General features: G+C 38.2%; 1 protein-coding gene across 1 annotated transcript in view; it reads right to left on the bottom strand.

The window, feature by feature from the left end:
• CRYBG3 (beta-gamma crystallin domain containing 3) overlaps positions 1–26,953 on the bottom strand; it is a gene marked incomplete at its 5' end in the record, with an annotated part of 64,788 nt that overhangs the window by 26,585 nt on the left and 11,250 nt on the right. Inside the window, 9 exons of the mRNA XM_010297179.1 lie at positions 2,876–3,002; positions 4,805–4,938; positions 6,066–6,101; positions 7,285–7,399; positions 8,703–8,839; positions 15,322–15,469; positions 16,508–16,623; positions 16,983–17,030; positions 17,969–22,874. Coding sequence (XP_010295481.1) covers positions 2,876–3,002; positions 4,805–4,938; positions 6,066–6,101; positions 7,285–7,399; positions 8,703–8,839; positions 15,322–15,469; positions 16,508–16,623; positions 16,983–17,030; positions 17,969–22,874 — 5,767 coding nt within the window. The remainder of the gene's footprint in view (positions 1–2,875; positions 3,003–4,804; positions 4,939–6,065; positions 6,102–7,284; positions 7,400–8,702; positions 8,840–15,321; positions 15,470–16,507; positions 16,624–16,982; positions 17,031–17,968; positions 22,875–26,953) is intronic.

Genomic DNA, 26,953 nt, shown 5'->3' with positions numbered 1-26,953 from the left:
TTTCCCTGATCACAACAGTCACAGGCAAGCCCCAGCTTCGCAGGTTCTCTCATTTAGCACTGCAGAAAAGAAGCAAATGCAACTGTCCCCCAAACCAGCACACGGTACAAACTGCTCTCCTCCCTCGGCGACATGCCCTGTATTTGATTCCAGTCCATCCAGTCCGTCCAATGTAGATGCTGACCACAGAGCTGGTAGTACGCTGGAAAATACAATTCTAAAAGATCTTTCTATCTCTTCTTTCAAAACACTCCCTGAATCTCCACATTAGAGCTTGTGACTGTTCACAGCAGAAATATTTAAGATAGACAAAAACTGCAATTTCTTGCAGTATGCCTACATGCATGTACATATTCACCAGTGGGTGGGGAGGGGTGGCTTGCAAAAATCCCTCTTTTGTGTGCGATGTCTAACCTTTCTGATTTGTCAGAAAATTAAATTCATGCCTCAGCTCAACTGCAGTCACTGGTATGTGTACAGAAACATGAGCTGGATTTTCCTAGCACTAATAAGCTCTGGTGGAACCTGTCATGTTGAGCGTCATGGCGCAAAAACATCTGAATAGCTTTGCATAGTTCTAAGCCACATTGACAGAGCCGGTACTGACACAGGCTAATGAGGCACGCCATACCCAGCCTGGCTCTCTACAGAGCCATTTACGTGCTTCTGTACCATGCTCCTTGCTTTGGGAGCACGGCACAAAGACATTTGATCCGACTCTGCCTGGAGCTGACTCGGGTACACGAGGCTTATTAGCTTCAGCTTCATGCCATGTAAGCCAGGCTAAATTGTGTTCAGGTCTGGGCTGGTCTTAAAGCCAACACAGTCAAGGTCACCTGGTGTCACGCCCGAGAAAAAAAACAAAGTCTAGCTGGATTGGTCCGTACATAAAATCACAGCCATAAGTACGTGTAAAGAGCAGGGCCAGTGCCCAGCCTGACTCCCTACCTAAGTTGAACATGAATAATGCAACTTGGCTACGTTTCTCAAAATCCTTAATCTTCTACAGAGACTCCTGAATTCGTCTACAGAATTTCTAGGGAAGAGCAATAAAGATCTGGTATCCAGGAACACCCCCCCAGAGTCTGAGACCATCGCAAACTTTACATCACTCCTCTTGACAGAATTTCTGAGATTATGGAAGAGAGCTAGTATATTCGCTGTGTCATGAGGAGCCTTAAGCACAGAGAACTAGTTTTGGATTTTTGCTCAGGTCCCCTTGAAAACAAGAGTTTGGTACTAAAATGTTTTTAAAATCCTGACCTTAAGTATTGTATACAAAGTCACAAAGGGAGCATATGGCAAGCCTGAACACTGACCTATGGATTGCACATCAGAGAGAGGTGGTCAATCTCTTGGTCAAGCCAGTGCCATTAGTCATTTTATTGGCAACTAGCTCATTGCCTTTAGTTATGCTACAATTTGAGGAAAGGTATTACTTACACTTTTATTATCAATATGTACAATATTGGTATATTTATATGCCACTTTTAATCATATATGTTGATATATGAGTGTGAATGATACACGTTTGTCAAATGTTAATGGCTTGAGCATCCTGATTGTTCTAGGTGTGAGTCAAATTAAATACATGCATATACATGGAAGGTCTTCCCTGCTAGGCACGTGCACAATTTTAAGCTTGTAATTATGCCCTTTGCTAAGAGGAAGATTTTAAAAGATCAATTTAAGTTACTCAAGTATCCTATGTATAGCTTGAAAAGAAAGAAAAACTAAGATTAGTCAGTAACTGAACAGGATTCTGCACATATAAAATGAGAAGTTAGAAGAAAATTTCTGCCTTTTTTCTCAGAAACCTGAAATTATTTAGAAAAGGACATTTTTCTTCAATTCAGTGTATTCCGCTATCTTTATTTTAAGTTCTATGACACATTCCGATTATAAATATAGCATTTCCTAGGTGCCTTTCATAAAAATAAAAACTGCGAATTGTGAATTTAAGCATGGTCTTTTTGGGTTCACATTAATCCTTCCACCCCCTCTTTGAATAATGACTGGTGAGACAATAAGTTTGCCCTAAACATCTATCTTCAAACTTCACAAAATTCCTGGCTCAGGAATATCACATGTCCTCAAATGAGGTGAGTAATCTGAGCATACAATACTAAGTAATCTCAAGAGTGAGCAGTCTAATTCTCAGAAGGAGCCACTCTTTGTAGCTGTATTTAAAGCTCACAGAGTTCCTATTATCGTAAAAAAATCCTCAACCCGCCCGACAAACAAACAAAACCCCAAACCAAAGGAAATGATAAGGAAGTTCTAATCCCGTGTTTCCCCATCACTGAAAAGTCTTGATTTTCCTTCCAATACTGGACTCTGATGAAGTTTTTATTATTATTTAATCTTTGCCCCCACTAAGCACATTTTGGTAGCAGGGATTTTTTCACCATGATTATTTTTGCTGCCAAAATTTTCTGTCACAAAAATCACAAAGACAGAGGGTAATGCTATTTTAAGGCTTGCAACAGCTGCTGTGTTGAAAAGCTATTTTTATTTTAATAAAGAACTACACTGTATACTTATGCACATTAAACTTTTAAGAAAATTCTGTTTTAGAGATGCAAACAGCTTGAAGTGCAGAAGTGAGATACTTGGAAAATCTGGCAGGGAAACAAGGAATTCTGCATGCTACATTCTTTGTAGGAGCTTAACAAAGGCTATTTAGAACACGCTTCTGCTTTACAATGCATACACTGCAGTCTAAATTTCAGTAAGTAGAAGAATGAAAGTGAACTTGGGCAAAAGATGGAATGACCAAACCCAAGAGAGCTGTACCATATGTACCACATGTACCATATGTCCTCTTTATCTACAGAACTGTGCATCATGTGTGTGAAATTATAAAAGTACTTACTGCCTGAAGGAACCTGAAAGACAGGAGAACACTGTCAGTTCCCCCCCACGAGTGTCTGTCTTCATAATCTCCCTCCTCCAGTAAGTACTGACGGCCTTTGTAGCGTTCCTTATCATAGGCAACCCATCTACAAGCAACCACACAACAAAAGAGAAATAACTAAAAGCAGAACTGCACACATGATTTTCCGTAACAAATAAAAGGGGAAGAGAACATCCTAAGAACACTAAGATGAGTATCACAGACTCAGCTAACAAACAAAGCAATGCTTGTTTGAAATCACAACAGGGACCCATAAAGTGTTCTTTGTGGATCAAAATCTCACCCTGTGATTCCTTCTCCAACAACAGCTTATTTGTCTAACGCTGCTCAATGTACCTCCTCTCAGTCAGCCATGTTCCCAATACCAATACTTCATACTACAAGACACTAATACGCATCTAGTGGCCAAAACACCATAAACCACCAATTGCCAATGAGAAAAACCAAACAGTAGGTCTCTTCAGTGTATTAATAAATGACAATATTCTACCCTTGCTGGACCTGGTGACAAAATTAATAGTTTTCAGCAGAACAAAATTTCAGCTGTTTGTATTTTTTCTTGCTCTAATCTACAAACATATATATGAATAGACAAGTGAATTGAATATATATATTGCATGTGGAATATATTTTAGCACTAAGAAAATAAAACTTTTTAAAGTATTTAAAACAAATAGATAAGGCTTGATTAAAAAAATGCATTTCCACATCAACTTTGGAAGTTCTAATAGAACTTAATTTGAAAAAATGTTTCCCTCTCCTTCTTTCTTTCTTGTAAGCACTTATTTTATTAAAACTTTCTTGTAAGTATTAGAACTGCTGTACAAGTTCTGTCAGCATTGAAATTTGACAGGCATGGATAGCTTTACTTTTAGTACCATTTGGTTTACATTAACTCAGCTGTTTAAGTCACTGCAGTATTAAAAATAAAAGCCACCACAACAGACAGAAAGATGATTTTTAATAATTTGAGGTTTCCCAGATAGCTAATAGATAATGTATTTATGAACAGATTGGTCTGTATTCACAATTAAGTTGATTTTTAATTTAGTGCTTGTAAGATTCTGACAACAGCCTGAAAGGATATATGTTACTGAATCTTTATATTGAACCACTAACATTGAAATGCTCTAAGAAAAAACAAAACTTTCTAAAAACTATTTTATTGCTAAGCTCTTTGGAAGAAGCAACCATCCTGCACGCTTTCAAACAGTCATATTCTGTTGGAGCGGTTTAAAGAACAATGCATAGGGGTTGGTAGCTCTCTTGAATAGCTGGTGCTTGAGCCTACCTCGTGAGCAGCCCACCTAAGTACAGTGTTACACAGCTCTTTTTGTGCCTGTGTATGGCAGACAGAGGGGCAGGGCAACACAGAATCAATCTGAGGCCTCAACAAAGGAAAATAAGGGTGGATTCCTAATTCCAGATAACATGCAAGAGGTGGCAAAGGAAAACCATTAAGACAAGAAAACAGTTTATAGATTTCAGAGGCATTAAAATGTCAAACTGAAGACTGACCACTCCTATCTAAGGTCATTTCAGTAAATTGAGACTATCAGAAGTTTAAAGCAATATAAATTAAAGCTCTGTGTGACTGTTGTCATTAAGAAACAGTGGCCTAGTTTACCTGGCATCCAAATGGTAAACACTTAACACCTCTCACACACTTAATTTTACCTTCCTACACTCCTTTAGATAGGTAAGCCATATAGAGAGGCTGTTTTATCCAAGGCTGGTAACTGACAAGAGAAATACATATTCCTTTCTTTTCAAAATATTTTACCAGTGAGATTCTAATCTCAACTAATCATTTAGTTGACATTTCTTAGCATTTAGTTATGATTTCCTATTTTAAAGTAAATAAATACAAAAGTGAAATATACTTACACTCCACCAATTACACGTATTGATCCAATTTCCTGAACCTTCTCTTCACTACCAAACAGAACTGGGACAGAACTGATGTTTTCTGAAAACTCTTTGGACCATCCTTCAAAGTGGTTTTTTTCATATATTATTAGCTAGAAAACATGATGTTGAACAATGCCTTGAGTATGTCCTGAACAGTAATTTGACGTTGGGTATGTGTACTGCTACAGTAATGTGAAAGACGCCTTTTTCCCCCCTCCAACAAGCCACCACTATGAAGAAAATTGAGGGTTGCATTCCTCAGCCCTTCTGATTCTTGAGTGCCCTAGAAGCTGCAGAGACCCTATTTGGATTTAGATAGGCTTGTCAAGCTATTTGCAGACATATCCAAAGAAGGATACTTATTCACACAATTCTATATATATATATAATTGCACTCTTCAGCTATATAGCTGTGGTTTATCCTGTAATACTGTGCCTGGGCAACGTTTATTAGCCTGCAGTGAATCCTACCTGGTCACATCTAGACACACAGAACTTAACTCTTCAAAACTAGACAAGAGGTCTTCCTCTGTACTTTGCTGAAGTCCTTTCAGTGACTGCAGTTAACACACTCTCTGGGTTCCTCATTTCCCAAACCACACAGATCAGCTATTAATAGTATTAATATTTATCGCAGTATTTATTAGAAAAACTCCTGAGTTTTGCATGTATTTTTGTAATTAAAAGTTACCTAAAACATTAGTACTTTTGTGGAGAACTAGAAAAAGGAACGAAAAGGAGCAATAACTCTGCTTTCTGCTCCTCAAATCACAGAAGGGTCACGGTCTCACTCATGACTCTTGTACTGGGATCAGGCATAGGAAAGAAGGGTCCTATTCCTGCCCTTCCTCCCTCTGCCACCCCCCCCCCCCGTTTCCCCCCCCCCCCCCCGTTTTTTTTAAACTTGGTATGTTGAATGGGAAAAATCTCTCTTGACCCCTTTTTATTATAGTGACAGATGTGCCAGTCAGGAAAACTAATTTTATGTTGTAAAAGCTTTACAATTCTTATATAGCAAATACACATTCTCCTAACACATAGAAACAAACTACTACTATTACATCTCATGAAACACTAGTAAGAAAGTGGACTTGACAGCATTAGTGAATTTTCCTTCAGCAGCCAACATTGAATACTTCATCAAATATCACACACCCAACAAAAAGAAAACAGCCTAAATACAGCTTTTTTATTTCCAGTGTGCTTATATTTTATTCTCAGTGTCCTCAGTGCTTACCTTGACGTTCATTGGCATTTGTACCTTTAGTCCACCCTGAAAAAAGATGGGGGAAAGTATTTATATAAAACTTAAAGTTATGCTTTGACACCTACCGTACAGTACTATTAGAATATGAAGGCTTTGTAATTATATTCACCCTTTTCAGTGTCGGACAAATCAAAAACTAGTTTAAATACTCTGGTAATTCATAAAGGTCAGGGACACTGTAAACCTGACCTACAAACAAAACCAGTGAGTTGACAAACCTGTAGGAGTGCAAGCAATTTTAAAATATTCCTTCATTGTCTATTAGCACTCTAAAGCAAGTATTTACTATGTGGTTTTGAGCTAATTTACATTTACCAGTTTTTAAAATGTAACTTTTACAGCTGTATTGTACATATTTCAAGTTTCTTAATCACAAATGATGAAACACTAAGAAACTATAAACACCAGAAGAGACAGAAAATATAGGATGACATATTCATGTCCATGGTCAAAGAGCAAATACCACAAATGCATTTTCTCTGGAAATGTTAGTGAATGATGTTCTGAGGGGAAATAACACACCTACCTCCCATAAGCGGCTAAGACGACACCTGTTAGGTTTTATCCTTTATGGTTTTTAAACTCTCTTTCTATAGACTTGCTACGCATACAGTAGAATTGTGTGTTATACCTTTCTACAGCTCTTTCATGTTTAGATCTACATGCTCTCTATCAAACTAAAAATTACTGCACCTCCCAAGATTTCTGTGCAATGTGTGATCACAAGAATACTACTGGGTATTTTTCAATAATAAACTCCTCACCTGGTCTTCTACCCCCAGCAGACTCTAGCCGTACCATTAAAAAAGAAAATCAACAACTTCTGAAGAGTTTTTTCAGTTAATGAATTGGTGTTGTTTGCAATACAATTACGAGTCTTTCAGTTTTGTCTTATTTGATCTCCACTTGACAAAAGCAGTTCCTCAGGAACACATCCTAGTGAATTAGGTGCTCTGACTACGTCTTCTTACTTGGGCAGATGCAGGAGCCCAGCAAGCCCTGGAACGAGCAACTGCTGTGCCATTACAACACTGCAAATGCACTGTGGCATGACAGAAGTGTTAACATGTATAAGGATTAACCTTGAAAGGATGTTAGAACCTAAATTATATTTAGATCAAAACCTTTGGGGGAGCAACGGTAGGAAAAGGAAGACACACGACTTATTAGGGAATTGTGAAGTTCTCACCATTTTTAAGGGACGCAGAGATTTCACATCTGCTGAAGGAATTTCAGACGGTGAATCACTTTCTTCCAAAACCTTCATCTCTCCTTTGTAATTAAAGTCTGAATAAGCAAGCCATCTATGACCATAAGGATAAAGGACTTATTAATTTCATCAAATACATTACAAATACAATGATCTTAGTGAAATTATTTTTCTTTTTGTACTCAGAGATAGACAATGTTTTAGATACTGCCAGCACATCAAAACCATGCTCTATTTAAATGCACTGGCAACATCAATGCTAAGAAGATCTCAGATACTTTTTCTCAATCCAAGCTAAACATGAATAAAGGAGCAGAAAATTACCAATTTGTTAATTTAGTTTAATAAGCCTGTTTGTACACTTTGAGTATACAAAACCAATGCCAGTACTGACAATGAGACACTTGCAGCAGATTTTACCTAGGATTCCCACCTTAGGAATTAATAGGCTTCTAACATCAACCTCACTCATTTTTTTTCAGTAGAAATTATTGATCATTTACAATACTCCTGTGGAAAGCAGGCTATCATAATTTTGACATGAAGATTTAAAATGCCGAGACTCCTTCAGACTATTTTAAATCAGAATGCAAGCTGAATTCTAGAAGTTGGACTCAGGGTTAGTAGACCAAATAAGGAATGGAGGAAGAGGCATTGAGCTGTATAGAAAATTACTTTCTTGAAACTACATACACTATAAGCAGCTAAAAGTTAGACTAAGTTCTACCAAAACAAAAATTAGTTTATAATTCCTTCACCACCTCAAGCTACACATACATATTGTAAGATCATGGGAAAGAAGGCTCAGCTCACATGGAAAGGCAAATGCAAGACTCTTTTTAACAGAACAGCTGATGTCATTCTGCAATGATTTATGAGAAGAGGCACAGCATTCCCAAACTTCAGGAACCGTGAAGTGTTAGCCATTTACCCAGGAAACAAGCTATTCTGCTCAATACAGGAAATGCTGGGCTACTGAGCAGGTCTATATCATACTGCATCACCTCTTTGCAGAAAGTCAGGATATAGCTGTAGCTTGAGGAATGCTTGGATGATGTAACACTAACTTTCTGATATTCAGCCACAGTGTTATAACAGGGGGGTGACTAGGGAGACAGTATCTATTCTCCAATGAACGAAAAGCTAATTATAGCTGAGCTGCTGCTTCTATTTATAAAGATACTTGAAGATGGAACTATAGAAGACTTCTGCCAGCAATTAAGAGGGAAAATGCCTCCAAAAATTTGGTTCCACTGCTACGAGCCCATGTAGTACAATGCTGAAGTGTACAGCAGAACCCCCAAGGATTGTTCCTATTGCCGACTGACTTTCAATCCATGATGAAATGGATTATCCTACCTGCTGGCACAATACTACAAAAAAGGTTCAGTACTCACACTCCTGATTTGACACTTATATAAGGGCTTTTCTCAACATCCAATTCTTCTAAATTGGCAACTGCACTCTGTATGCAGATAGGAGGTCCCTCAGTTCTGGCTCCCAGGCAGAACTCTACCTCTGGAACGCCACAGTCCTGTGGAAAGAAATCAAAGGGTAAGGCTTATCCATGCTTTCAGAGTCTGCCCCATTGCAGTGGGGGAAGGATGAGTAATGTTTTTTTCCTCCTTCTTCCCCTGTCTTCTCACCCCTCTAATCTAACTCCAGGCTTCATACAATGTTTTTTGCTTTGTAAATGATGACTGGGATTTTTAGAAAAAGCTAAGGGAAGTTAATTTCCAGCTCCTACTAGCTTTCAAAGAAAAACTCTGCATTTATGCCTGTTGGGATACCTTCAAAAAACTCAGGTTAAATATTCTCTAAATAAAGGATCTGACAGTATTTACTGATAGATAAACCACGCCATGTAACACCACTGTTTTTTTTTTTAATTTTAAAGATAGTACTTCCATAACACACATATAGATACATACGATGCGTGTACAGGCATTCTAGAAATGTCTACTACTTCATTCCTGCCTTCCGCCCTCGATAAATAGGTTCTGTTATGCATCCAGCTACAGTTTCAAGCCACACGAGTTCAATTTTCTGTCATGTTAAATAAATCTACAGCAATTTAGACAAAGAAAGAAAAAGAACAGTACAGGCCAAAGGGCTTGGACAACATAAAAGAGATGCCAAAAGTCCTAAACGTGGCTGGAGAAGATGCCCTTTGCATGTGCACTAGAGAATCGGGATGAGAAGCCAGACCTGAGGGTGCCCTTAGCTGAAGCACCTGGTTACTGGATTTGCTGAAGACGCAGGCAGGGTCACATCACTACAGAGATCCCACAAAGCTTGTAGCTTCAGCCAGACCCAAAAGGCAAAACACAAGAGCCTGCAGAGAAACCCAGGATCAGGGCACGAAAGCGCTTGAAGTTACAGCGTCCCATCTCATGACAAGACCTGCATGCTTTCCCTTTTCATATAGGTTGAATGGAGCTTTCAAACGATGGAGTAACATCCCACCTAGAAACACACCTCTTCCTGGTCAGCAAACTTCCTTCAGTAGTTACTTAACTGTCAGCAATAAATGTGGTAATTATAATAGACGGATTTAGGATATTATTTCACTTTCCTCATGAGACCTGAAGTAACACAGTATACTTTTTTGGCAACTTTCCCTCACGCACAAGAGTGTTTCCTCTGCATTGTACCTTGCAAACAATGCACATTATTTGTTTTCAGAACAAAAACTGCAATACAGAATTTTTATTTTCAGAGGAGCAAAAACAGAAAAACTAGGAAAAAAGACTGTCTAGTACAATGCTACTTTACAGCAAAGTGCTAAGGAAGGCCATTCCTCAATTCTAATTGTATTGCTAGACAAGTTTTTAAAAAAAAAGTTTCCTCATAGTTTTCACATGTATATGTACTTTACTAAATCACAGTTAAGAAATATTTGAAGTTCGGGGTTTTTTTGTAATAATTCCTGACACATGGGAAGGCTGAAATCTGTAAATCCAACAATAAAGCTAAAGATACGGAAAATCAGAAGTTGCACCTACAAGAATTCCACAAATAATGATGCTAGACTCTTAATGGTTTCAGATAAATTCTGAAACAAAGTACCTACAAGACTAGACAAGTGGCAAAATAAAGTATCTTTGCCTGCGGGCTCAGACAGAATATGAGACGGAATATGTTTAATTTTAATTCAGTAGGAGTTTGGTGGTTGTTTTTTTTTTTATTTGAAGATTGCAAAAAGTCAGTCCGCATTCTCTTTTCAAGTTTGCTTTCCTGACTCTGAAGCTCACGAGGCAGGCTGCACCTCAACAGATGAAGAATGTAGCAGTTCTCCAAAGGACAGGGAGAACACAAGCACTCATAATAAAATCTGTCCTATTTATCACCACCTCTCTACAGCCAGATTTTGACAGTCATAACCCCCACCCCCTACTCACTACAATGGTATTTTTGTGTGTACTAGATTAAGTCCACAAAGTCCTTTCAAAAAATGTCACATAGCAAACTAAGGTCTTCATCAAAAGAAATTCAAATATACATTTTTAAAAGGTAATAACATGTTTGTGCAAGAGGTACATTATATTTTCTACGCACATTTTTTAAAAATCACAGATATAGATTTTCACTTAAATATTGAGTTCAATTTGCATATATTAATTCACAGACTGCAGAAAATGGTAAAATTTAGTATTACTGTATGAGGTGAACATTATGTAGTTGCAGATGTACACTCAAGTACTATGCCAATAATTTATATAATTTAAGCATGTAAACTTTAGCTTGGTAAATATTTGTCCTAGCATGTTCATATTTGCCTGAGCATATTTAATAGGCATCATTACTTTCAGAGGCTTCTTTAACATTCCTAATAAAGCCACCATCTTTAGAAACAAAACAAAAACCACACAAATATGATAGCATTCAGGTTGAGAACTAGATCCTTCAGTCCAAAACCCTTTCATTTGCAAGGCGTCAAGATTTTCAAATAAGATACCCACATGCAAAACTATTACCATGCAAAACTATTACCACAATGTTTCAGGCCAGATTCAAAACTGGAAAGTTTCCTCCTTATACCCCCTGGCCCTGCCACCCCCATCACAAGCAGTCAAAACTCATGCCATATTCATTATCCTTCTGACACGTCAGGCAAAAACAGAATAAAAAGCACAGCAAACAGATTAGGTAGCTGCGTTCATTTCCAATGATAATATGCAACCAGCAGATGCTTAGGTAGGTCACAGCCTCCAGGCATCCCACTCTGTCTTCCTTTACTCTGCGGTACTCTCCTGTTACCTCCCCACAGTCATCCCGGAGTGCCTGTGCTTCCCTCATGGTCTTCTGGGGAGCAGAGATGTTTACAAGAGCATGGGGAATATTCATGTTAGCTCATAGAGAACAGACACTTCCAAAACAGCAACACACCCCTCAGCGGCAAGGTTAAGGCTTCTTCTGAAGAGGGATAAGACAATCCTCAAGACCTTAGCATTAAATACTACTCTTCAGTGGCATATGTGACATTTTTCTAGTCTAATCAAGAGCTCCACCATAAGTGAGAGACCCAGAGCCTTCAAACCCCTCAAGGTGGTCTTGGCTGTTTACCCTTCTTCTGAATCTAGGGTTACAGCCCTAACAGTACGAGCAGGACTAAATAATTTCAGCACTGTTAGGTCTCCTCCTTGGAGCTGTAAGCTGTGGTGACAGAAATGATCAAAATAGCCTATTTAAATGAGGCAGCCTTTTATGTCAACAACAGGACAAAGAATGACTAAAGTCTGTCGTCTCAAGCTAAATGGCAAAACAACGATGACATAAGAGTATACTGAATAGCAGGCCTAATTAGCCCTGGTATTCACATGATTGCTTTTTAATACAGTCTAGACACCCATCTTACTTTTGATACATAGTTTGTCTTTAGGACATGCCAGCTTCTGCAGCATTTTTTATTTTAAATCTTACTCTCTGTTGGTCCTCCAGTCTTTTTGTACCCATTCATAATTCTTCCTGTTCTCCTGCTCTGTACCACTGTTGCTGCCACCCATCACCACCAAACTAAACTACAGAACTCAAAAGGGCTGGCAGTAAAATAAAATAATATTAAAGAAATTAACGATTACTGTCCTGTAAATACCAACTAGCAAACGAGACAATCTGAAGCTGCTGGGTGCCTTCCTACAGCATCTGACAAAGTAGTCCTTGCTTGAACTTACAACTTCTTTTCACCTAGCAAACCACACAAAGAAAAGAAAAACACCCTTCATATAATACTGTGAACATTCGCATTGCAAAGAGCTTTGCTTAAGGAGAGCCCACAACGAATCCAGCTATTCCCTGCCTAACCATCTTGCAGACAGAGATCATAAACTGCTGTTTCAGTTCTTGTCTCCTTGCAAAACAGTGGTTTATGGGATTACTCCAGAATGGAAACATCAGCAACTCTTCCAAAAACAAGATTTGAAAAAAGTAACATTTAGCACCCTCTTTGGGCTTCCAGAAACAGACAGCCCTCCAACAGAAAGCCCTCCAGTTCTGTAAGATCAATACATGCATTTGCAGCAGACCACAGAACTGACTTGGCTGAACAGACTGTGCTGCAGAAGCTGCACTGAACCTGCATGTGCAGGCAGATTTTGCTAGCCTAGGCTCATGTTGACTTGCCTTAGTGGAATTCAGACTCCCCATTACTTCAAATGGGTCTTCATTTTACTAGTTGCATGATCTGTTCCTTTAGGATCTTTTTTCCTCTCTCCTAATTTCCTTCAAATTAAACACACATGGATACATCTAATGTGTATCCACAGTAAGTCAAGCCACAGGCTAACCACAAAGCTAACAGAACCTTTGGTTTTTATGGAGGCTTGAAGCCAAATCAGAGGACAAAGGTACCAGCAGACTGTGTCTCAGCAAATTAACATCTGCCGGTAAAAAAATAAAAGTAATATTAAATGCACCTCCTACAGTTTCTTTAGTAAACATCTGTTTTTCTCTTCTTGGCCAGGCATTTTCTTCTCAAATATTTAGCCAATTTTTGAATCTGCTAACTCAAGGCATCTGAGCAGCCATTAAACAAGCACCGTAAAAAGCCACTTGAAGAATTAGAAGACAAGCCAGACAGACTGGACACACAGCCAGTATGACCAAACCAGGCAGAGGAAAAGCTATATCCAGCCTACAAAAACCAGAATGACAGTAAAATATGTAATCCGGCAGATAACGTACACACAAGATGCCTCAAAAAGAAACAGTCATTTGTCACTTAAAAACAATGCCTACATTTTTCACAAAAAATAAATAAATGAGGTAGCACTTTTGCAAACTACCTTCTAAAGGTAGTTCCACAGCAGCTGAGGTTAGAAGTTTAGAAGAACCTGAAAAAATACGGATGCTTTCACAAATCAAGGTTTAGAGGACAAAACCTGGCTTAGAGAGTTCCACACCCACACCATCTCCATACAGCCCTCTGGACTAACAGCAAAAGTCCTCCCAACCAACTATACCTGCTAGAGGTTTAAGTTACACAAGAAACAGTGTTGATTACTGAACTAATTTACTGTAACAAAGCCTTCCATCTGTGTTCAATACAAGTGAACCACATACTGGAAGAAGAACAACACTCAAATCTACTTAGCTGTATTACAAAGATTTTTATCAAGCATGATGAAGCTAACCACAGTGCCTCTCCTGTCCAAGGGATTTCTTTGATATCCAAGACACACCCAGCTTCCCTAGGCTTCAGACCATAGTTCCACATGTTATTGTGGTACTTCTTTAATTATTTAGTTGCCTTCCACATTATTGATCAATATTCATATTCCATATTGGTCAAATGCTTTCAATTTGTTTAGCTCAAATATATGTTAACTTCATTATTCATGCCCTCAGCCAGCCTCTTTTGAAGGTACTTATTTATTATTTTGAAGGTACTTAAACGCCTTGCCATTTAAACTTCATATAAACACTTCTTTGAAAAATATGAATTGATTTAATTCCAATTAACTGGACAGGTAAACATCTAAAAGGAGGGGAGTCACTCTGTCAGATAAAGGTGGTGGCAGAGGAAGATATCCATGTGTTCATTGCCTTCAGGAAGAAAGTGAAATTTAGTGCAGCAAAAGCCCTGGCATTTATCTTGATGGTGAAAAATGTGATTTATTTATTGTTAAGTCTTTAAGAGAATGAAAAAGTATTTCTAATTCTTGACATCAGACAATGACATATAATGTTGACATTAGCATATAATGACATTATGCCCCTGTACTGATGACATAAAGGTTAACAATTTTAAAGTGTCTATACCAGCAGAAAACAGATAAATATCACTTCTTCTGAAAAACTTTCACATTGTGATACAAATAATTCACTCACAATAAAGGGCCATTGCCCTGTGAATAATTGGAATGTTATGCTAAACAACAAGAGTACCAAGTCATCTTAAATCACAAGATCTGGTAAATATATTCCTCATTCACTGGATAACAATGGATGCATTATATTTAGTTTTAGGCATTTGATTCCTATCTTTTCAACAAAATGCCTTTTAAACTTCTGTCTGTATGAAGAGCCAGATGCTGTAGGTGTACCACTTGTCCATGTGAATCCCCTACAGATGGCACAAAGCTGTAGAGGGAGCAACAGCAATTTTTGGAGGCTACACTGTACAATGGGATTGGAAAGCCAACTACTAACTTCTGAAACAGAAGCCATACAGACACAGTAGAGATTTCAAGCTTAAGACAAACACTTCTCTGAAAAATATGAATTGATTTAATTCCAATTAACTGGACAGGTAAACATCTAAAAGGAGGGGAGTCACTCTGTCAGATAAAGGTGGTGGCAGAGAAACATCATCCATGTGCTCATTGCCTTCAGGAAGAAAGTGAAATTTAGTGCAGCAAAAGCCCTGGCATTTATCTTGAAGGTGAAAAATGTAATTTTTTGCAAATTTGAATAAAAGCAACACAGTATACACACATTGTCCATTGCTTGTAATACATCAGTATCGCAAATAGAAATTAATTATCTATGTGAATATATTATCAACAAAGTCTATACCTTTGTTACATGTTTGACTGAACCAACTGTGAGGTTTCTTCGAAGATGTTTCACGCCTGGAAGATCCCAAAGGTGATCCAGCACAGTCTCTCCTTCTTCTAGTACATACTTCCGACCCTGGAACTTTGGTTTCTCATAAAAAATCCAACTGTAATAATGATATCATGAACTGAGTTGTTGCTGTTAGGTAAGACTGTCCTTACACAGCTGGAAAGCTCAGTAATGAGCTCTTCTTATCAAGCCAACTGTCAGACCTTTCTTAATGCTGTCCCTCAGAGCAGTCACATTTGCTTTAGATAAATACGGGGCTTGTACTTCTGTGCTTTGAAAGTAAAACACACAGTTCTCCTGCAGGACTCAGTCTAACAAAACCTAAAAGGTTAACTGTATAAAAACACAGCTAAACCACAATGTAAATAAAAGCCTTATTTTAACAAATGTATTAATTGACACATCAAAACATGTCCTGTTCAGGCAGATACTATGCAACACATAAAACATATAAATACTAATAATGGCATTCAGTACTTCTCAGGACATAAAAGAAATGTATGCAAAACCAAACAAGGCTGCCTCAAAACGGCATAAATATGACATGCATTGTTACTATGGCTGACAGTCAGAAACATTCACTGTAAGCACCACCAATTAAATTCCAATGCGACAACTGACATGGTCCCAGCCCCAGCTTCACAAAGCAAACCAAGAAACACTTGCAAAATCTATCTTAAAGGTACTCGTATATCCTTCTGCATCCACATTCCTCTAAATGCTACATTACAAACAGCATCTGAGTCTGTTCATTTTATGGCCCTTTTGCAACAGCTACTGTATAATGAAACTGAACTGTAAAAAAAGACATTTTCTTTGGCATACACATGCTTCCAGTGATGATTATGGCTGTATTGTCTCAGCATGTCAGGCAAGAAGTCTAAACTTACTTGTGGTTCTATTAGAAACTTTGTTTGAAGCTAGTTCCCAGGAGAAACAATATATGTTTTTTGTACTGCAGCATTTGAAGCCTTTTCATGCTTTTTTTCACTGGTATCAGTCTAATTATAAAGAAAGAAAAAGACACTCTTGCAGATCAGACGTGTGTCATAAATAAAAAGAAATGAAAATACAAGAGAAACACACATACAGTCTTTTGGAAAGGCTCTATTTAAATATGACCTGGATTTCTTACCATCCTCTAATGATCCTAAGTAATGCTCCGATAGGAAAGATCCAGGATGTGGTATCTAGCACATCAGAATGAACTTCTTGTTTACTTTTGTCGCCATAAATATCATAAATAATAATCTGAAACAATGTACAATACATAAGAATGAGGGCCCATTTCAACATACAATGTAGACCGTTATTTTTTGCTTGGAATAAAACATATTTCACTTTTTGCCCACTCAACTGATACGCTACATATTTTCTTTTATGAAACACTCCACTGAACTAAAACAGCATTTACTGACAGAAATACAGTACAATTACTAGTGGCAGGATTTTTTAATACTATAATCTCATTATCAGCATGTACAAGCATATGCACCATTAAAATACAGAAAAACTAGACTAACAATTTCATACGTTTTCCATTCAAAAATTTTGGTATAACAAATTATTCCATGTATCATATCGACCTCTATGATACAAATTCTGTTTACCTTTCCCGGTCTTGGGTTGTATTTGAGACTTGTCCTGTCAATGAGGTTCTGAAATTAAAAGAACATGGAAAAGAACTGTTAACCTCTACAACAGTAGCACAAAGCATAGACATTATTCTGGGTCCACTATTCCTATAAATGTATGCAACTGTCTCTAGCAGAAACAATCAAGATTCATTTCACTGTTGTTTCAGCAGAATCAACCAACCAGCAGCAAGTGCTAGAGAGGAAGTTATGGAAGTTGTAACTTCTGGAAGTGTATTACCCTTTCCCAGAAAACAATAAACTGCATGTCTTAAGAGTGACAAAACCAAAACAGACCTCTAACACAGACTGAAATATTCCCAAAATCATGGAAAGCCTTTCTTCTTCAGTTATGCATTTGGTCTGTGTGGCATTTTCAATTTCTAAATATTGGAAGAACTGTTTCCATACTCTTATCTGCCATTGCTTTAAATAAACTAAAAAAGAAATGCTGATCTACAAAAGCAGTTATATTACTTACTTGCTAACTGAGCTACAATTTGTAGAAGACTCTGCGATGAAACAATCAAACAGCCCAGTAAGCAGACATTTATATTTTTTTGGGGGACAACACACCTCTACTAATCTCAGAAGGGGAAGAAATGAAAGAACAATTTTCATACAAAAGGCAATTCCATCATCTTCAGGTTGAAATGTCCTTAACATGGACATCTGTGTTTTGCTATTATACAGACTTGCGTATTTTCCTATTATATTTTTTGTTTACATCATCTGTTTTACAATTAAGTCACATCTGTGTGCTAAACCAAGAATACTGTGTGTTAAAAAGTATTTTATCAGAAGACTTTTTTTTTTTAAACTATGATCTTAAACAGTCTAATTACTTTTGATTATGATAAAAGAATTAACCTTAAGAAGGGAGGAAGGAGAATAGGGAGACAGTAATTTTGAATCTGGACTAATCACTTTGATTATTAATATTATGTGACATGACATCTTACCACTGACAATTCTCCCAGTTTTGGCATGGTGTTGTCTTGAAACCAATGAATCTTTGGCTGCAACATATCCTGGAGAATGCTCCCAAACCTGGTCCCCTTCTCAGAGGAGCAATTGCTGTCAGATTTCAAATACTGGTAGTACACACTTGTAGGAGGACGCTTTATAGGAGCATCAGCTTTCTGTGAAACTGGCTTACAGGGTGTTTGACTGGGAGAAGCCACATCTGGAAACAGTTTTGGTTGCTCCTTCGAATCAAGCTGTTCTTTTGAAAGAAGAGGTGATTGTTCAGGAAACAAGGATCTATTTTGGTCACTTGATTGAAGGGTTGTTTTTAAGTCCCCTCTCCACTGACTGGAAAGATATTCTTCTTCTCTCTCAGTATCAAGTACATTTTCTTCATATGACAATTCGTCCTCCTCCTCGTCCTCCATTCCCTCCTCATCCTCTTTACTGAACTGAGTAGTAAACTGTAAGCGCTCAGAAACCGACTGAAGAAGGGAAAGCACAGAAGTGTGGTCTGCGTTATCTTTAGGTATTCCACTAGGATGGCCTTCCGGTGACACATCTGTGGAAAGTAAGTCTTCTTGGGAGCTGTCGTCTTCGTATATTGGAGACAAAGAGAAAGGATATACTCTATAGCGCTTGGCCTCCACACTCAAAAATGACTCCGAACTACTGCTATCTGTTGCTTCATTCAACTTGTTATCCTTCCCATAAAAACAGGCTGGCTCATGTTTATTCTTTGCTCTTTCACACATTACATCATCTATATTATCCAAAGGCAGAACAGAAGAAGAAAGCGAATCAGTTTGCATATCACCAGTTGAGACAGATTTGTTCTCAGTTTGAAGGGCACCTTCATAAATTATAGTAAAAGAACTGTTTTCCCACTGTTCAATTAGTGGAGAAAAGGCCAAAAGATCTGTCAAATCCCTCATGTCATCACTACAGTCCTGACCATTTTCTTCAAGCTGATCACTTCTCTTCATGTCTTGATCCTTCATTTGTACCTGCTTCAGATTTTCATTATTTTGGGAAAAGACTGCATTGAAGCAGTTTTTTCCTTCACTGTCCTCTCCAACAACAGACAATTCAGGTACAGTGAACTGTGTATTTAATCCACTTTTAACCTCTGCTATCTCACTTGCCCCTTCTGCTTGCTCCTCCTCACGCTCCACTGCCTTTGAATCTTCTAAGGATGATTGTACTTGTGCAGGTACTTCTGCAGCCTCTCTTCTGCACTGTTCATACAGATCGTCCCCTGCACTGCTTTCCAGAGAACCCCAAGGACTGCTTTGGTCTTCAGATTCACTCTGTGCGGTGATACATTCTTCATCAGGCATGAAAGATGGCAAATTAACATTTACAGTTGGCAGCAATGTGCACTCTGGCATATTTGTATTATTGCATGCATCTTTTAACTGCAATGACAGAATCATCTCTTCAGTGACAGTAGCATCTCTATGTATTAAATTTAAAGATCCATCAGATTTTCTACTAGCTGTTGATACTCCAGCTTTGCCACACAACTCTGCTGCAGCCAGATATTCATACACCTTTCTATCATGTCTCTCTTCAGCTGGTGTCATAAGATCTGATTCTGGCCTTGCTGAACTACCAGTGGGTAGAAATCCATTTGTTTGACATGCAAATGCATTATTTGGTGTCTTTTCACCTCTTTGTGGCCAATCTATGCCATTTTCCATACTATTTGGAAGTAAAGGAGGACCTGAGCCATCTGCCTTTTCACAATTTACAGCCACACTCTGAGTTTCTGCCTTCTCTGTTGGTTCCTGTGTTTTGGCAGCTAACTTCATATCCAGGTTTAAAATATTTGGGCTTTCAGCCTTAAGCTCAATCTTTTCAGAGGGCATTTTATTCTCATTGCCTTGCCACTGACTGGATGCCAGTTTTTGTTTGGCTGAGTTAATTACTTCATCAATTATTTCTTTTGCTTTTAGTGCTAGTACACTATGTAGGTCAATTTTATCAGGGATGTAAGATAGTATCTTTTCATCTTGATTATTTGTATCCACTGTTTCACTTCCTGTAAATGAAGAAGAGCCTCCTCCACTGCTCTCATTAAAATGTTTTAATGACTGCACAGCTGACTGGATTTCTTCTGCTTCCAGCTGTACAGTTCCAGCTTTCTGATCATTTAGAATATCTGTATTTATTAAACCATCCTTGCTCCCACAAAGCTGGCAGACACAGACAGCTTGTTTTGCTATGATTTCTTCTATAGCCAAGTGTAAAACTGAGTCCACTATTTCCTCAGCTTTTTTAAACAAAACAGCAGCATCTTGGAATTTAGCACATTCTTGTCCCTTGATATCAGTATCTTCCTGTACTTCCACAGAAAAGAACTCATTTGACTCTGCAGATGCAGCAGCTGTTTTATCTGCTGCAGAAGGGGCTTCCGAGATAGCAGAAGCACAGTTACCAAGATTCACCTGTCCCACAGAATTTCTGCACACATGCTCAGTACACACTGACTCAGATGTCATTTCCAAAGATGTCCAAGGACAGATGGGTGATGGCATTACCTCTGTCTTGCCAGCTCTGTGAGTGGAGGAATGACTGTTCCCCTGAGCAACGCCAAATGTTTCCAAGGCAGAAACGGAAAGGTCAGAGGCTTCTCTGGATCCCAGAGTAGGTGAAGAGGGGCTGGGGATGCAAACACCCCACACATCTACTCCAGCATCAGAGCAATCAAGCACAGCTGGAGTAAGCTCAGGTTCCAGACAACCAGTTGGGCACAAAGCTCTCGGGTCTCCTGAGCAAAGTGACACCTCAGTCACTTTGTCCTCAGGGATTATTCTCGTAGACTCAGCAGCTGGAAAAATAAGGTTGTCCTGTTTAGAATCAGCAGACCATCTAGCAGTCTGACCATTTTCAGAGTTGGCGGCAGGAGAAGGCATTTTTCCTTGGCTGTCAGATGAAGAATCAAGTACTATGGGTGATATTCTATGCTTATGACTGCTTTCCTTTTTGGAAGAAAAATTAGTAAGTCTATCTTCAGAAACAGGTGAAGATTCAGAAATGCTGTCTACACTAACGTTTTTTTCACAGATGAAAACAGAATGGTTGCTCAGGGGTCTTTCTCCGTATCTCAAGGCAGAATAAAAAACCTCCAGATTTTCTTCTTGTGACTCAGAATTATGAGAGGAAAGTTCAGAGATGCAATCTTTACACTCAGAAGAAACAAGAGCAACCTCAGTCATACCAGTCTTGTCGATTTTAGAAGGAGCAGGAATACAATTGTCTGTTCTGTTAACGGCGATTAAAGGGCAAAGTGCAGGCTTTGCTGTGTCATCTTCCATGAGTGTAGCTAATGCCTTGGCAGGAACATCTTGAACAGTTTCAAGGGAGACAGGACCACAGTCATGGACAGGAACAGAGAGGCTCATCTCTACAGGTTGAAAGGATTTGCTCTTCTCATATTCAAGATCAGGACGAGAAACAGTCTGTGTCACTTCTTTTACACTGACTTCTCTTTTCCCTATAGTTTTATTTTCAGACTTGCAACTAGGATCAAGAGAAGGTGAGCAATAGCTTCCAGTTTCAAAAGATGACTTGAAAGTAGCAGAGAGAGGTTCTGTCAGCTCATCAAAGTTAAATTTCACATTTTCACACCCATGTATGCGTGACGATACATTGGCAAGGTTTTCCACTGCATCCTCAGATAAAACCTTCGTTGTTTCCACACCCTCAGTTTCCATACAAGGTAAACCAGACTGCTGTGTGGCAGTATCCTTAGAATTCTCCATGTGGATTAATTGGTGATCATTTTGTAGGTTCCCTAACTCACCCAGTTCTTCATTACAAGTCCCCCTGTCCATGACTAGATCTTCATCATTTTTAATAGATGACATTGTAGCCATTAGATTACCCGTGGCTATGCATTTTTCTCCTTTGCACTCCATGCTAAGTAAAGTGGGTATTTGTTCATTAAAAGGTAAAACAACAGTGGCAAAAAAGTTCTGTGGGCTTTGCTCTCTTTCTATAGCTGCTGCAATTTTCTGTGTATCACTTTTTCTTCGATTGCTGTCTTTATTTACACTACCTGTATGCTGATCTGCCTGGTGCTGAAACGTAGTGGTACTGCAATGGAGCATCTGGACATCCGATGTCAGCTCCAAGTGACTATCCATTTGATAATTACAGCAATATTCTCCCTTACTCACCTGTAGTTCTTCATTAACTGTCTCATTTTTTGATTTGGGTGAATGTAAACAACAATCCTGCATTTCTTTTGTGGACTTCTTATCAGCTGCTTTACTACAATGTTCTTCTTTATCAAAGTTAGAAGTGGCATTTTTGTCTGCTTGAAACTGAGCTTCTGCTTCTCCCAACAGTCCAACTTCTTTTCCAACCAAATCGCTTGCAGAACTCATGTTAAGGGAATGGGTAATCTGGGAAGTGGAATTGGTTAAGATCTCACTATTTCTACTTCTAGATAATAGTAATGAATCTAGTGAACACGTCCTTTTAACTTTTGTTGCAGCTAAAGCAGGCATATGTTTTAACTCTACCTCACAAGATAAATCAGCAAATGATGTTGTGGTCTTTACAGTTATTTCATGTTTACTGCTACCCAAGCAATGTTGAGCTTTACCAGCCTTTTTCATTCCCATTTTAACTGCAGAAGAATTTACTGTGACATCATCTTCATGATCTTTACCCTGATCTTCTCCATTTTCTTTTATTAAGTGTCTTGATTTTGGAGAGACAGTTGTTTGGATTTCTCCATTTTGTTTGATCACCGAATCATTTCTGTTCTCAGTACTTTCTTCTTCTTTTTTAGCCATTTCTGATTGATTCTTCAGTAGTTGCCTAATCCGTGCAGAACCTCGATACGTTGCATAAGTGACTGCGGGTGCTTCTGGCTTCCGTTGCATCTGCCTGTAACAAGGATGAGCATTATCAGTTAAAAAAAAAAAATCTAAATAGCTAGTGTGATAATAAAGGTTAACACAAACCATAGGTAATGTATAATACTGTTTTCCTCCACAGGTTAGAACAAACTGTAGATTGCATGCAACAATATTTTCCTCCTTTTTCTGCTCTTCCTAAATATGGGGTTGAGTGACAAATGATACTTATGCTACCTTTTACTGAAAAAGAGAACTTAAAGCAAAAAGTAGATGTTGCTATAAACAACTTCTACAATTTGCTTCCTACTAGATAATGGAATTACAAATGCCACTGCAAGTCAACATTTGCAGGGACAGAAATAAGCATACTTTTGTGAAGATGTTATACGCTGCTACAGCAGGCCTAAACTTTAAAACTGGGGAAAAAAAAAAAATTACTGTACTAATGTTCATTAAAATATTGAATCGAAATTTAAATTTCTACCCAAGCTCTCGATATGCTGTTACGGAACAGGACTAGGAGAAGCAAAACGTGGAGAAAAGAAAACTATACAACAGGGAATGCTTTCTGAACCACAGGGTAGTAAGGAAAGAGAGTGAACAGAGATCAGGTAAGACTGAGGACTGCTTGAATGCTGAAGAAATAGCAAAATGAGAAGCCTAGAAATGTGACAAGGACTTGGTAGATCTAGCCATTCATCAGTCTTAAATTTAGTCCATGAGAAAACTGATCCTGCAACCTTCGCTGCTTTCTGACATACTAAAGATAATAAAGTCAGAGCCTGTCACTTTCAATTTTCTGAAAAGGCAATTTTTTCTTCTTCCTCAAAACTTACAGACATCATAAATACTCATCTTTCTTTCTAATGCTTCTGTCCTTTCCCCTAATTTTGTCAGTTAAAGGATTCTTGCAAAAAATCAGGCAGTGACAACATGAATGTGACAGTCAGCTTTTCCATGCTTCACCGTAGGACAAAGCAGATGCTCAGTCTGTGCTTAAACTCCATTCCACCTTAGCCCCCACCTAAACTAAGAAAAAATCCTTTCAAACTCTTATCCAGTCTGACCCTGTGTCTGCTAACCTGGTGGTTGGAAGTGGCCATTCACCTGGCTGGGAATTTGTCATACTCCTTTCAGAAGAGTCTCTTGAAAAGAAGTTAGCTAAGATTTTGATTTCTAATACAAAAGCATTGCAACAGGTAAAAAAATACCTTTAAAGCACTTTAAAAAGCTCTGCAGCTTACCATTAGTCGTTACAGCTCTAGAGTTGAGGACAAATAATTTAAGTGAGAAACAGAACATAAATTTACTAAGGAAAATCAAACAGCAAAATAAACAATTTTGTTTATTTGAGTACCACTGGGTAGGTATAACTTCAAACATTGTCTGTATGGATTCTGAATATGTATTCTCTCCATAGATACAGAGGAATGGAATATAAAAATGGAGTGGATTTACCCATCTAAAATAGAATCTCTTTTCTGTCAAGGTTTTAGACGTCCAGATTCTTATTTCAATATTGATTTTATTTTGAAGAGGGAACTTAATACTATTTAAAATCACATGTAAACTTCCTCCTTGTGCAGTATTTGGACCTGCAAAGAGTATAGCAAACTAAAAGTGAAATTATTCATATCCGTAAACATTAAAATGGAGATACAAACATTCATGGCTAATGCCAAAATATCTGAATATGGGAACTTAAGACATTGTGAGAACTTGAAAAATTAAGTTTGTATTGGAATTTAATTCATTGCAATCCCTGATGAAGGCTACAGCAGAATCTCAATACAGGGTTTATTAGCCAGGTATATGAAGTTATAGAGGAAACAGGAAAGTCATGTATAAATACCATGTCTCCCAAGCATTTGCAAAGTTACATGCTTACATTTAGTCTTCTATACAACTAGTTTGGTTTCCAGAGATGCCAACAATAGTAGCTGCTAAACATCACACACACCATTTGTTTAAGTTGCCATATTCAGCATTCACACCTCTTCAAAGAAACATACACATCTCTGAGTGGAAGAAAACAAAACACAGCTGTAGAAAGGGTAATAGAGAAAAAATAAATTAACTTTGTTTTCCTTTAAAAACAAAACATTATTCTGCACTTCCTCACAGAAAACTTTCTTCTACATTAGAAAATACTTTCCAAAGCTCCAGAGTTCCTAAAAATCTTAGGGGAAGGATTTGTTGAGTTCTACAGTACACTATATTCATTCATCATCAAACAGTAACAGCCATAATAAAAATAAGTCTCAAGAATGTAAGACCTGATTATGCTCTCATTCAGAATTAACCTTCCTGAGTAACCCTCCCTATTTCAGTTAAGTCAGAATGGGATCAAAATGCTTTAAATAATCACTATTAAGATTTTACAATATCCATCAGCTCTCCCGTACTTTGGCCAACCTCAAAAATAAAAGCCTTGTCTAAAACTGTCCTGAATCCAGATAAAATCTCTTTCAAGAAAACAAAGAGAACACAGGTTGGCACCAATCATCTAAACAAGTTTTATGGATTCTTGAAAACAAAAACCATAATGATACATGTTTAAAGTGAGCACAGTAATGGTATTGCAAGGAACCAAACACTCATTTCCACCACAGTCAAGGCATTATTTTGAATCAACAATTTGATGACAATTAACCTTTACCGAGCATCTTTCATTCTGCTGTTGATATTTTGTCTGATATGCAGTGGGAAGAATTCAGAATTTATCTATAAACAGGTGGTAGGAACTAGTGCTCTGACACAAACCTGGAAAATGTCCTTCCGTTTGTCTCCCACACCAAACTTTTGCCTTCAAACTTCTCCCATGAGCCCAGCAATTCTTAAACACAAAGTATCCAGAAATGGGATGAATAAGTTAGTTTTACAGAATGTTCCCTACAAGGAGAACTCAGCATGATGGGAGTACGATATTCATATTCATTTGAGCCACAGATCCCAATGAAGAGTTATACCATTTATTACACATGGTCAGGCAAAACAAACATACTCAGAAGTTTCTCTTTGCCTATGTGGTGCCTTTTATAATTTCTCTGAATTCTTTCCGCACTCCCGTTTGTCTTCTGAGGGAATTTTATGCTCTGATTGATCAATTTGAAGTCTGAACAAGACTCAGAGCAACCTGCCCTACAGAGCTCTGAGCACAAAGCCAATCCTCACTAGTGCTGGCTACATCACCGCTTCAGCTGCAGAGCCTCATCCTGTACTTGGCCTCTGCCAGCGTCTCCTAACACACGGCTCTGCTTTCCCACAGATTTGCCTCTACCAAGAGTTTCTGCAGTGCATGCTATTTTAAAAACCAACCTCTCCTCCACAGACATGGCAACTTCAGGATCTCTGACCTTTTATAAAGAACTTGCTGCTCAGTATATTATAAAATTTTTGCCAACAGACCTTTCAGTCCTACTGCATTTACTTTTAGAACACAATCTGAACGCTCACATGAAACAACATTTAAAAAACGAAAACCCATGTTCCTATGCGGCAGCAGCATCTCAGCTCTAAGTCTTATGAAACATGTTTAGAGGCAGGCCGCGTCACAGAAAATCTTTTGAAAGTGTCACTAGAGACTTGTTTCATAGACATTTAAAGTAACAATTAATTTCTGATCACCAAAAGAATATGCCAGTTCAGAACTTACCTTAAAAACTCTTTGCAAAAATTTTTTCCAACTCTTATGAGAATATAGATGAAAGCCTGATTACACATAGAACCCAGTTGTGTATTCTGTCATGTATTTCAAACACCGGGAGACTCCTCTTTTCCCTTCTTCACAGGAAGCTACTCAATTCCCTATAAAGCTTTAACTCAGTTTCACAAAAGACTGTTTGACAGGAACAAGAGAGGATGTCAACACAAGTTACATTAAATTTATGAAAAGCAGGTGTTTGTAGAGATTTCTTCTATTCTGAAAGAGAAATAAAAAATTCAAGGGGGGCTAACTCAAGGAGGAGATGGGAACATCTTCTGACATCTCATGTGACAGACATCTTGTGTGACTTGCCCAGAAAGTGGCATTACTTATAAAACAATCTTGTTGGTTTTGAAGCCTTGAAGCAGGAGGAAACCTACTACCTTGAATGCCTCAACGTA

The sequence above is a fragment of the Phaethon lepturus genome, unplaced genomic scaffold (assembly GCF_000687285.1).
Source record: "Phaethon lepturus isolate BGI_N335 unplaced genomic scaffold, ASM68728v1 scaffold9811, whole genome shotgun sequence".
Classification (NCBI taxonomy): Eukaryota; Metazoa; Chordata; class Aves; order Phaethontiformes; family Phaethontidae; genus Phaethon; species Phaethon lepturus.
Note: the sequence above shows the minus strand (reverse complement) of the source record. Positions and strands in the feature narration are given on the sequence as shown.